Source organism: Lutjanus erythropterus, chromosome 5 (assembly GCF_056507025.1).
Source record: "Lutjanus erythropterus isolate fLutEry1 chromosome 5, fLutEry1.hap2, whole genome shotgun sequence".
Lineage (NCBI taxonomy): Eukaryota > Metazoa > Chordata > Actinopteri > Lutjaniformes > Lutjanidae > Lutjanus > Lutjanus erythropterus.
This window is the reverse complement of record NC_139321.1, coordinates 925864-939753: the sequence shown is the minus strand read 5'-3', so window position 1 is coordinate 939753 and position 13890 is coordinate 925864. Positions and strand designations below refer to the sequence as shown.

Genomic DNA, 13890 nt, shown 5'->3' with positions numbered 1-13890 from the left:
TCCTCTGACAGGTAGAGCCAAATAAAATTCTGCAACACACTAACACAGCTACACAGACAGACACACACACACACACACACACACACACACACACACACACACACACACACACACACACACACACACACACACACCCTCCCCCACATCTGCTGGCGAGGCAGGAGCCCACGGATGGTCGTCCTTAATTAGCCACACCGCACTCATATTCCTGATTAAACCACTGCAAGTGTGTGTGTGTGTGTGTGTGTGTGTGTGTGTGAGTGTGATGGAAGGTTATCAGTGCATTCTTAATTGGGAAAACACTCGAGTGATTAACAGGAGGAAGGGGGCGAGCGAGCTTGAGACTGAGTGGCAGAAAGGGAGTGAGAGAGAGAGAGGAGATGTTTCTAATCAGAGTGTTGATGCTCTGAATACTAACAGCTCCTCTGACCACCCTGACGTCTCCACCTCCATCAGGACCAGACGCAGCTCACCTGGACCTCCGGGGCAGAAATATGATGAATTTAGACTTTTTCCTTAAAAAAAATACACAAACCAGTCAATGGATTATCAAAATAGTTGGTGTTTAATTTACTGATCAATAAATGATTAATCATTTGATCAGTCGTTGCAGCTCTAATGTATAAACATATGTTTGTCGATTGTATATCTATATATTTATTTCTATCAGCTGACTGAGTTCAGGGATTATAAAAACTATAAAAAGAAATGAAGTTTAAGTGATAACTGACGGTGAGAAAGCTGCTGTTTACACCAGCAGGTGTGTGTGTGTGTGTGTGTGTGTGTGTGTGTGTGTGTGTGTGTGTGTGTGTGTGTGTGTGTGTGTGTATGCTGAGATTAACAAGGTGATTTGCCTTGAGGGGGTGAGGTGCATGCTGGGAGAAGGATTTGGTGAGGGGAGGAAGAAGGAAGAAGGGGTTGGGTGGGTGGGGGGGACTCCCAAAGTTCCCATGATCCCCTGGTGAGTGCCCCGCCCTGGGTCGGGGTGGGGGGTTATGGGGGCAGTGGGGGGGTGCTGGGGGTGTTTCCAGCTGAGCTCAGCTGGATGTTGACACTGAGGCGGCTAACGAAGCTGCAGGTGGTGATGTAATCACATTTGGCCTTAATTCACCAATCCAATTAGAAGTCAACAGGAAGCAGCTGATGATGTTCAGTTCTGCTCCTGAACCTGAAAAACCAACTTAAAATCTCACGTTCCTCATTTTTAAACCTGCTGCATGACGACGGACAAAATACACAGTAAAAAAAATAGTTGAGAAAACGTCTGATTTCAACAAATATTTGAGTCTTGAGCCAAACTCAAACTCTGAAAAAGTTTGACCAACTTCAGATCTTTTGTTGAGATAATTTAGTTTTCTTCTTTAAATAAACTCAAAGCTTTGAATTTTAGAAACTCAAAACATTGCATTTAAGAAAATATTGAGAAAATTCATTGAAAGTAAAAGTTTTAATATTTTCAACAGGGCTCCTCTGAAAGCTGCTGTGTGATTTGAACCCTGCTCCTTTGGTTCATTCTGTGTAAATTATAAAGTCTTAAGATTTTGTCAGGAAAATAGTTTTGTTTTACTGGAATCATTAATGCAAAAAGCTTGATATTCATACAGAGAAAGAAACTGCTTCAGGTTTTACAACAACACAGACATGACAAAAAAGAAAAGCCGACCTGTACACAACTACTGGAGACTGTAATCATTGTGTGTGCTGTTCGAGAAAGAAATAAAGGCCGACCAAACCTTTAAAAATTTCAGTTTCAGTCCATCTGTCTCCATCCAAGCAGCTCAAACATCGTTCCAAATGAGTGCACTGAGTTTGAAAGAGAGATGCATTTTAAAAAACTGCACATACGAGTTAATTTTGTTGTAAAATCAGCTGAACTGACTCCTTGTGTCTGAACGTGTTTCACTGAGAAAATCAGCTGTCATGACATCATCACGTCACATAAAGTCCTTCAGGATTTCATCTGAAAATAAAAACATGTCGACTCAACAGATCTGGACGTCAGCTGACCATCATCCTTCACATCTGTACGTACAGTAAACACCCCCTCCTCCTCCCCCTCCTCCTCCCCCGTGGTCGATGGCTGTGGGCTCCCTGCCCCACTGAACATTTCTCCCTGGATCACATCAAACCTGACTGAGCCCTGAGGGCCCCCCGAGGGCCCCCCTGCAGGCTCCAGCCCCACCAGGGCCTAATGGAGACACCCAGACAGGTTACTGTCCACCACTCACACACACACACACACACACACACACACACACACACACACACACACACACCCCTGAACACCTGAGAGATGAACACTAACTCTGCAGAGTCGATCAGACGCACAGAAGGAAACTCTGAACTGCAGAAACTGGATGAAAAGCTCTTTTTCTCCAGTGGAGAGAACAGAATCTGTAAAAAAAAAAAAAAAAAGATTCTGGAAACAGATTCTGGAAACAGAGGCAGAGGTCAGCTGAGATCTGATAAACACACACACACACACACACACACACACAGTGAGTCATTCCTCTGTACTATTCTCGTGAATCGTCTCCGTCACATAAAGTAAACACGAGTCTAAAAACAGGACCGACTCTTGACCTCTGATCCCCTCCTCTCTCCCTTTGAAAATATGACGATTTTAATACAAAAATTATCATTTCCACTGATCATATCACACAACACAATCTCAATTTCAGTCAAAGTCAGCCAAATTACTTTTTTACCAAATCATGCAGCCCAGTATCTTAATTATTCAAAATATAAAGTGACTAATAATGGCAACCATATTTTCAGTTTTGGCAACCGAAATCTGCCCGGTTACCTGCCTGACAGCCACTTTTAGAAGTTAGTGTTGAGCTGAGGTTGTGTGTGTGTGTGTGTGTGTGTGTGTGTGTGTGTGTGTGTGTGTGTGTGTGTGTGTGTGTGTGTGTGAATAATTCAGTGTGAACATCAGGCCACCTGCTGCAGCGTCCGGCCACCATCTATATTTTACAACCACAAACACAAACTCCACACCAGATGTCCGTCTGTCTCTCTGTCTCTCTGTCTGTGTCTCTGTCTCTCTGTCTCTGTGTGTTTCTGTCTGTCTCTCTGTCTGTCTGTGTCTCTGTGTCTCTGTCTGTCTGTCTGTCTGTCTCTATGTGCCTCTGTCTGTCTCTCTGTCTCTCTGTGTCTCTGTCTGTCTCTCTGTCTGTGTGTGTCCATCTGTCTGTCCTGGAAGGACTGGCACTAACAGGTGAGGACTGGCGTCAGTAAATCAGGAGATCACAGAGATCTTAAAGCTTCCCGTTCCATCACTACAACCTGATCCCACTTTACCCATGATGCATTGCCCCCTGCAGGTCCTCTGTCCGTGTCGGCGCCATAAAACCTCATTAACACGTCGTCGTAACGTCAGTTTCCTTCGATAACGACATAAACCCGAAATCTCACCGCGGCAGTTGACCTGCATGTATCCGCCGTCACCCACATCCTCAACTCAAATTACCCAGAAACCCCTGCAGCAACCTCCAGGCCCGCCCCCCACTGACTAACTCTTCCACTCCTCCTCACCCTCTCCCCCATCTCCCTCTCTCTCTCTCTCCTTTCAATTTTAGCCTCGCCTGCCCAGTAATGTCCTGCTTTTATTGTAAATCTATACTCTTAATCTGGCCGGCTCCGATGGGCCTCGCTCGCCAAATCAATACGATACGATTGCTGGGAAGGGTCCACAGGGGCAGATAACCCCCCCATCACCACCCACCCCCCTGTGGAGTCAACCCTCCATAGAGTCCAACACATGGAGACATAAAGCTCCACATCTGCAGAGACGTCCACTGAGTTTTACTGTCAGACACTGGAGGATTCACAGGTGCACGTAAAGGTTTGCTGATCCCTGCTTTGTGATTGGACGTTTGTGAGTGAAATGCACCTTGGGAGTCATAGTTGACTTCTCTAAATTCAGCTTTACACAGACATATTGTAGTTTCAACTTTTTATCAAAGGATCTGAAATTTTCCAACAGTTTTTCTTCTTTTTTTCATCGGGATTTTCGTGTACATCCAGCAGGTGAAGACAGGAAACTGTCAGCGACCGACACGAAGTGAGAAAATAAAAATATAAAACTGAAAACTTATCATGGATGAACTAAATGACTCTTTGTTTCGTAGTATCCACAGTCTAATGACCTCACATTAAAAAGATCACGCAATCAAGTAAGAATCCATTTCGCCATCTCACTGACCGCTCAGGTCGCAGGTCATGTGACTGCAATGTTTGGGGCCTGGCTGGTGACCTCTTTGAATAAATGGACGAAAACAGGCAGACTTCGTCCTCCACACATGAAAATAAAGGAATAAAAAGCTGACATGAAGGAGAATAAACTGATAAAAACAACAGAAAGCTCTGAGGTGTGTTCTTTTTTAAATCAAACCTTCCTCTCTCTGCTGACGCTCGCTCTGCAGCCTCGCTGCTGTTTCTGCTCCCACGAGACGATAAAACATCTTAACTGTGAGGCGAAGACGGCGTGCAGGAGTTTCTCTTTGCAAATGATGATTAATCCTCTGAGCAGGCAGCACTTAAAAACATAAAAAACAAAAAAACACTGAGGCTTTTTGTGAACCTGCTCAGCCTCGATTCTCCCTGTAAACTTCTTCTCATTTGGTTCAGAGGACAGCCAGTAAAATCACTGGTTAGGTGTCTGCACAGAGGGCTGATGGGAAATGTAGTTTAACATTTAATCTGACTGTAACAAGTTGTTACTGAGAACTTTTTTACCAGTTTTTATGATATTTTATCCTGGACAGTGTTGATTAAACACACTGTTCAACAAATTTTCTAACAAACAACAGAATTTTGTTCTCAGTGTAACAAGATTTAAGGTGTGGCTCGTGAACATCAGATTGTTTCACTTTTTTCTGCTCCTTCCATCAGTAAACAGGCTGAGCCATGTGTCGCTTATATTTTAGCTATGTTTTGTGCAGCTGCATCACCTCCAAACTGTTTTATCTGGTGAAAATCAAGGCCGACAGCCTTTCAAGTTTCTGTTTTTCAACCAGAGCCTGTGAAAATCCTAAAAATGGACAAGTTTTGTCAGGAAATCAGGGAGCTGTTGGCGTTTCGAACAGGTAAACTGCCCCCAGTTATATAGAAAGATGGCAGACTTATGAAAATGAGGTTATTTTTAAATAAACAGATGCAGAGGGAGAAACACAATTACAATCTGTATCTGTATCATTTATTTTGCTGTTCACCCTCTTGAGTTCACTCGCTCACTTCCAGTCAGGAAACTGCGTCACGCCTCTTTGTCACTCTTGACCCTTTAGCCACTTCCTCTCTGGTCACATGACATGAACCAGAGTAATTTGCCCAGAGGCAAATTAATTCTTGTTATTTTGAGCTAATATTACAGAAATAACCTCACTTTGGCCATAACCTTGTCCCACCACCGTGGGCCAGGACGGGGTCATCGCTGAGCGTCCCCCATGGGGATGTAGCATTAGCTAGTTAGCTGGGGGTGTAGCTTGTTAGCTGCTGAGCATCTAGCTAAGCGGCTAACAGCTGATCAGCTGTTTGTGTCCTGCTGATGTCAATGCTGCTCTCCCTAACTTCATGTTGTCATCAGGCGTCCTGGAGCACGCTGCGAGAAAAGTGACGGAGAGCATCGGTGACCTCATAAACAGCTGCTGCCGCTGATGCAGAGTGGACGCCTCATCCTCCTCTTCCCTCGGTCACCTCAACCCTTACAGGGGTTGAGGAAAAATCATCCACCTCATAACCAATCTGGTTGCCGTGGTTATAGATTACATCCAAGTCAAGTTAAGCTAAACTGTATTTGTATAGCCCAATAATACAAATCACTATCTGCCTCAAGGAGCTTTCAAGGCCCCAACACACCTGGTGGTGAGAGAAGAGCAAATTTCTGGTCATGTGAAGATCCCTTCAGACTATTAATCACACCAGAATGTTCACCTCAGGCCGGAGATGTACCTGAACTACACGTTTACACACACCTGTCCTGCTTCTGTTTGGAGCGGTGGTTGGAAATACTACATACTACATACACAAACACAAACGTGGTGAAATAATGAGTATATCTCCAAACTAAAAGATCAGTTAACACTGGCTGGTGTACGGCTGGATATCAATTCAATACTGCGGTGGGTGAAGCAGGAGGGTGGAGACTAACTGATAACTGGGAGGCCGACGGTGTGTGGAGGTCAAAGGTCGCTCTTCATCACTCTAAACTCTCTACAGACGACATCAAACCTGCAAATGGTATGAGAGGAACAAGTGCTGCCCTGCTCCGCTCTGTGTGTGTGTGTGTGTGTGTGTGTAAAGGGGTGGGGTCATGACCTCCATGTAAGGCACGACCATTAAAGCAGGAGGGTGATGGTCAGACAGCAGAGGAGGTGGGGGAGGAAGAGGTGTGTTCTGGGTAATTAGAGCTCAGCCTCCTCGTACGCTCTGACACTCTGTGGCAATTTATTGCCCCACTCGGGCAACTTGTCCACCCATCTAATTGCAATATTAGCGTGTAATAACGGTGGTGTTACGGCGATCCGTCAGCGCTGCGTTCTGCTGCCTCGGCAGGATTTCGGCCATTAACCGGCAAACGGAGGAAACAAAGCGACCTCTGAGAGGAGCATCAGTGCACATTTATATTCACACACACACACACACACACACACACACACACACACACACACACACAAACACACACAGGTATGTTAGTGACCGACAGCATCTCCTCATCTGAGCTTCAGATTCAGGTTTGAAGCAGCAGACAGATTCTGTTTGTTCTGAGTTAAAGGATCAGTTCAAACAAATTTCTTGCAGCTATTTCTTCTCTGACCTCTGATGGAGTTTTCTGTTCCTCTACCTGAGCTGCTCACAGCTTTCAAATGTGACATTTTAAATAAATAATCATAAAGTCAAACATCAGTCTCTCAAAACAAACCAAACTCCATTGACAAACTCACTAATTTTAGCTCGCAGAACACAGGAGTTCTTGGTCTGCTGCTGCCTCCATGTTTTAGTGTGTTTGTGTTACTGTGTGACTTCAGTGAATCTGAACTATCCCTTTTCAACACTGAAGTCACACAACAACACAAACACACTAACAGATGTAGACAACAACTCCTGTGTTCTCTGAGATAAAATTATTGATTTTGTCAGTAGAGTTTGGTTGGTTTGTAGAGAGTGATATTTGTCTTATATAGCAGTGGTATGAGGCAGTTCATATATTTTATTGCCTTCAGCTTCATCCTGCAGCTTCATACCCAGGGTGTAATGTTCAACATTCACACAGCACTTTTATGTCTCATGTTCACACTAATATGAATTAGTTTTGTGTAACGTTCAGCTGCAGGAAAATGTCTGAAATCATTTTCCTGCTTGTTGTTCCTCTGCAGCTTTAATTAGGACACGACAGGACACTGATACTGGACCACTAACCCAGGGAATACACACACACACACACACACACACACACACACAGCTATTGTGCACATATTAATGGAAACACACATATATGTGTAGACACACACACACTCTGTCAGTGATTTACTGCAGCTCTGCTTGTTTCTCTGCATTTTAGCGCCTGTTAAGAAATGCAGGATTTATTACTGTGACCCCACCACTAACACACACACACACACACACACACACACATATTACACACATGGGGGGGGCAGAGTTGGGGGTGTTTTAGTGTGTTTAGTGACCCATCATGCAAATGATGTAGCTCAGTAGCTACAGTAAAGCAGTTTAATGTTGTGAATTCACGTCTCGCTGAAGTAAATCAAACTGACACACACACACACACACACACACACACACACACACACACTGATCTTTGTGTTTTTCTCTCATCCATATCATTTTCCTTCTCTTCCCTCCATCGTCTGTGATTATCTGAGGCACCTGAACATTTTCTTCTTGCTGTGACCTTTGACCTCCTGACTGCTGACTGGACATCACGTTTGAATGTTCAAAAAGTGTCAGCTGATAACTCGGGCTGCACAGTTATCAAAACTGCAATACAGTCGAGTCCAATATCCAAACCACAGAACCAGAACCAAACTGTGCAGCTCTGCTGATAATTTGTAAAATTTAAAGTTTTGGTACGTAACTTGGTTTAAGGGTATGTTTTTTTTTTACAACTGGGGAAAAAAATGAAGAAACTAACCTTTTTTGCCACTTATTTTGGAAAAAATGTAAAGATTTAACGGTGGTTCATTAACCATAACTGTACTGTAACAGTTCAGCCACACAAATGCTGACATGCTGCCAACTAACAATTAAATCAATCAAATCAATATATCAACCAAGAAAATGAGCCTCTCTCCTGTGCAGATTGCATGAATCATGAATTTTCTAGAAATGAAGCAAAAAAGGTAAATTACAGTGTAATGTCTGGACCACATGTACTGTCAACCTAATGTTTATGATAAAAATAATGACTGTGACATGATGAGATTTACATAATTTTGCAGTGAAGTCTGAATTTGTGAGCAAGTGTTGTAGCCGATGTTTTAATGTGTGTGTTTTACCTTTAAATCAACTGTATGTTTATCTTCTGAACACTGAGAGTTCAATTTCTCATTGATCAACACACATTTATCTAATGAAGCTGACTACAAAGGCCTAAAATATATATATATGTATATACACATATATATTTATATGTATATATATATATGTTATTTTTGCCTCTTCATGATGAAACACAGGACAGTTATGACTCTCGGAGTCTCTATACAGCTCCTCACAGTCAGCGGTACCCACAATGCCTTGTGTCAGTAGATGTTGGACATATAGAGTCCATCTCATGTGTGACAGAACACACAGAGAGGTGACAAAACCTCCAAAAACACCCATCAAACACACACACACCAGAACACACACACAGCCTGAGGTGAGAGGACAGACCAGAGGGTGTGTGTGTGTGTGTGTGTGTGTGTGTGTGTCATTGTGTGTCATCGTGTGAATGTATGTGTGTGTGTGTGTGTGTGTGTGTGTGTGTGTGTGTGTGTGTGTGTGTGTGTACATTTTCTGATGAATTCCTATTCTGGCATGTATGAACATGTGTGCACTGTATGCATTTTCTCTTATATATGTGTCCGTGTGAGTGTGTGTGTATCACCTGTGTGTGTGTGTGTGTGTGTGTCCTGGCCGTGGTCCAAGGCCTCTCTAACGAGCCAACATGGAGTTGGTACCGGCCCCCCTCTCCTCCTCCTCCCCCTCCCTCCTGACCTCCTCTGAGGTCATTGGCTCCCACCACTGCGACCTGACCAATCACAGCCGGCCGCTGTGACGGACAGCCGCCGACTCCAAGGACACTGAGGGCGGAGGGATTAGACAGCGAGGACGGACGCGGTGTTAATAAAGGATTGTGATGCTGATGTTTTTTGGACCGTCTGATTGGCTGTCAGAGTGAATATTCACACTGAGGGACGCGGGGAGTTCTGATGTGGCATTGGATGAAAAATAAACACAGGAATCATCATCACGGCGAGTTTTAAAATACAGAATGTCAAGGCAGCAGGTTCAGTCAGAAGTTCTACAACAATAAATATATTTATATCAAGCTGGAAAATAACACAAACTATGTTTCCATCGTCTAACTGAAGGGTTATAACAGGGTTCCAGACTGTGAGGGGGAGTCAAAGGGAGGAGGGTGAGGAGGGACAGAGGTGAGGCAGTGATACTGTGAGGTGAAAGGGACAGGTGTGTGCAGGTGTTGTAAAAAAACAACAGTTAGTTATTACCAGAAAAGCCAAATATCAATTTCTCCAACACTCACAGATGGAGGCAGCAGCAGACCAACAACTCCTGCGTTCTGTGAGATAAAATGACTGATTTTATCAATGGAGTTTGGTTGGTTTGTGCAGAGTGATGTTTGTCTTATATAACAGTGGTTTTCTGTCAGAAAAGTAAAGAGGTGAAAATATTCTAAATATAGCGTACACTCAAACTAATCTTGATTTCTAGGTAGATAAGTGCCTCATACAGCCCCACTTCAAAAACCTTGAACTATCCCTTTAAAGCAGATTAAAATACTTTGAGGGTCCTTCTCAGAGTCACAACTCAGTAAAATCTCAACACACAGATATGAAACACACATTTCTAGATTACGGGTAAATTGCACTTTCTGACAACATCATTTTCTTTTCATCATATAAACAAATAAACCTCAAAAAATCCACTTATAAATCATATTTAAAAGATGGTCTTTATAACAGCAGAAACTGCCTGAGAAATGTCACATTTTTTAATTTTCTTCACCACAATCCAGTCATATTTATCTGTCTATCCATGACCACACTGCAATCAGGAGCAGCTAACAGCTCATTCAGCACTTTTATTAAAGCCTTTTTTACAAAATGTCTACAAATATAAGCTAAAACTGAAGGGCACAAATTCACGGCTGCTTAGCAACATTATATTTCCTGTTTACATCCCCCAAAGTTTTATGGGAAATGTATTTTCCAAAATAATCAACATGGTTCTTAAATTACAGTGAGAAATGAATTATTTATTTATATGAATTATTAATCTATTCAAAATTAGAAGTCAGTGATCTCAGTTTTTAATCTCAACCTTTAAATCAGTCGACGTGTGTCTTTGTCACATTTAATCCTGCTCATAATGTTTTATGAAGGTTTAAGGACAGATCTGTGAGGGCTGCAGCATGTAAACATTATTTTTTTTGCGTGGTGTTGATTGAACAATTCACACAGTCGAGTTTTGTGTCGGAAGTGAGAGGTGAGGACGAAGTGAGACGCCAGAAAACAGGAGCAGGAAGAAACAAAGAAATCAGACGGATGTTTATTCAGAAAACAGAAAAATAAAGTGCTGATCAACACACAAATACTCAATACTGTAATTATTATAAAAATCAGCTGACAGAGACTTTATGAGTTGATTTTTGTGTCAAAATGACTCAAATGACACGTGATAACCTCTTTAAGATCTGTCCTATATGGTGCCTTCAAGGACCAGGACATTTTCTCTTTTAAATGAAACAAAGAGACAGTATTCCTGTCATAGTGTCTCTGTTTGGGTTTGTTTGCCTTTCAGCAGCTGACGTCAGCTCTTTAAAGAATTTCCAGAATCGTCTCTTGATGCTGATGAGAACAAAACTGTTATTTTTGAGTCTTCATTTTATCAAAAGGCATAAATAGCAAAGCTCAAGAGGTGAGATTGTTTTATCAGCTGGAAAAAGACATTTCCTTGTTGAAAAGAAGAAGAAGTGTAGAGTTGATTCTTGGAAAAGGTTATTTGAAGGTCTGTTTACTAAGATTCTCTGTCATTTTTTCTATTTTTCTCTCAGGACGTCTCGTCAGACTCAACTTGTGCTCAGAAAGATGTAAAAAGATTAAGATAAATAACATCTGCTCAACAAGACCAGGAGAAATGGTTGAAAGCTCCAGAAGTAAGACTCTGAGTTCACTTTAATTTGTGATTAAAATGTTTCTGCAGTCTAGAAGTGAAGTGAAACCAGCCTGAGAGGAAGAAGTGATGGATGATTTGGACGATGATCAGCAGTGAAGTGAAGAAGATAAAAAGATCCTGATCTGCTTCAGGATCAACAGCAGCAACCAGAAAACAACAATCATCACCTCAAGACAACAAGTCAAAGAGCCACAGAGATCCTCTACAGACAGAAGGACACGATTCCTCAACGACAAAGAAACCAAATCTCTGATGATTTCAAACATGAAGGCAGATAAATTCACCTCTGATGAACGGCTGCTTACTGCATCAAATCATGTTCAATCATTTCATCTCCACACTTTAACCAGCTGATGTAAAGTCTGAGCTCCACGAGCACAGACAGGAACAGTGTGAAGACAGACAGGTACAGACGGAGCGACAGGTCAAACCAGGCTCAGGTGAGTTCCTACCTGTCGATGATGACGGGGTCAGATGGCGTCTCGTTGCGATTTCCGCAGCTCTTCTTGTCACAACACCGACTGGAAGAGAAAAACAACACAGTGAGTAAAATTTCATCGTATGAAACCAAACAGAGTCTCAGATAACAAAAAAAAAAACCATCAGATTCGAGTTTACAGGAGAAAGACGTTCCCCAGCATTTCTTTTTAACCTGTTTTTTTTTTTTTTCTTTTTTTTTTGGTTAAGACTTTTGATGTTACAGAGGAGGAGAACTCAATTTTGGGTCATAATTATGTAAATTTTGCTATTTTGTTTGACAACAGTTTTCTGCATGAACAGAATGAAACTAGTTTATTTTCCCATATGAACTGCAGGGTTACTACATGGATGGCAATAATGAAAACATAAAAGTTTGGAATAAAAGTTTGAGAATACGGACTGAAACTGGATTTCAATTCAAGATGGCTGAACCCCATGTGACGCTGGTCGACCTCAGCAACATCAGAAAGTCTGAACTAGAAACCACGAGGGTCCGAAGAGACCAGGTTACAAAAGATGCCACACAGGTGGAACCGATTTCTATATAACCTATAACCTTGAAAACATAACAGTTAAAATTAAGTTTTTTTCCAAACTTTCAAGACTTTGTACAAACTCAGTTTATTACATATTACCCAGAAGTCTCCTGTGATGACATGTAACAGTGTTAAATGTCAACCAGGAGCAGACCGAGCAAACGAATGTTACCATGACCAGCTGGTCATGGTAACATTCGTTTGGTCAAAGGAGCTAAAGGAGATTTACACTGTAAAAGTGAGCTGCAGTTTTTTTTTGTTTTCTTTAACTTTTAAACACACTTTACCTTTACCTGCATCTAAAACAAGTTGACTTTAATTTTGAAAAGCAGTCCTGTTTCCTCTGTGCACACACGCGCACACACACACACACACACACACACACACACACACACACACATACACAGTGTGTCCAGCTGGGTGAAGTCCAAGCCAAGGTCACTAACATTTGGACGACGCCCAGCGACGGAGGCACCACTGCGGACTCCCCCACCCAACCCCGACCCCCAGCGCCGTCGCCCCTGACAACCAGCCAGCCAACCGGACGGCTGCTCGCCAAACAGCCGTCCAGGTAGCCAGAGGGCAAACCGGCTGGCCGGCGAACGTTTCATCGGACCAGACGAGCGGGAGCTGGTCGACGGTCTGTGGAGGCATCCGGAGGGAGGAGGAGGAAGAGGAGGAGGAGGGAGCGCTGGGTTTCTGTTTCAGCTCTACAGGGGACGGGTGGAGCCAAATGAGTCTGTTGGTGTGGTGGGTCAGCGTGGCATGTTGAACAGCAGCAGACTGAGGCCAACACATTAATATCCATCAGACAGACACACACAGAGGAGAAACTGCTGCAAACAACAGTGTTCAGATGTGCTGCAGTCAGTGAACGCACCACGGAGCAATGTAACTTACTCAAGTAATGTAATTAAGTACAAGTGCATGCTACTTTATAGTTTCAGAGGGAACTATTTAGTTGTTAGTAAGAACAAACAGAGATTTTTAACATGTGGAGGATAATTATACTGACTTCAGTTTGAGTTTTGATCCTTTACATGAAGATAACACCATCATACCTTTAGTTGAAGTTACTACAGTGAGTTTATAACAGGTTATAAACAGTGTCAGTTTAATCCTGATGTCTCTGTGTGACTTAGAGAAGTTAATGAGACCATCTATAGATTTATTCTTAATGTCTGAGTCTGTGTTCACGTTTGAACAGAGTTACAGTCAGTCGTACATCAGCCAGTTCAGAAGAATCAGGAGGACATTTTTACTCACATCATTTTATTTTTTATTTTTTAACACTGTAGAATATGTGAGCATGGATGGAGGAAAGGTTTGTTTATTCTGTGCAGGAAAAACAAAGTGAAGTTTTATTTTAGAAATAAATTTTGTTTTACTTTTGATGCTGAGACAAAAAAAGCTTCTTTTCCGTCTCTGTTTGATTACGGCGACTTATCGTATA

At 42.5% G+C, this 13890-nt stretch overlaps 1 protein-coding gene across 4 annotated transcripts in view; it reads right to left on the bottom strand.

Annotated features, from left to right (window-relative positions):
• The window catches only part of LOC146326295 (transcription factor COE3), a 188977-nt gene that overhangs the window by 124381 nt on the left and 50706 nt on the right, over positions 1-13890 (bottom strand). For all 4 annotated transcript variants that reach the window (XM_084718532.1, XM_084718529.1, XM_084718531.1 and 1 more), the window contains exon 6: positions 11874-11942. In XM_084718532.1, coding sequence (XP_084574658.1) covers positions 11874-11942 — 69 coding nt within the window. The remainder of the gene's footprint in view (positions 1-11873; positions 11943-13890) is intronic.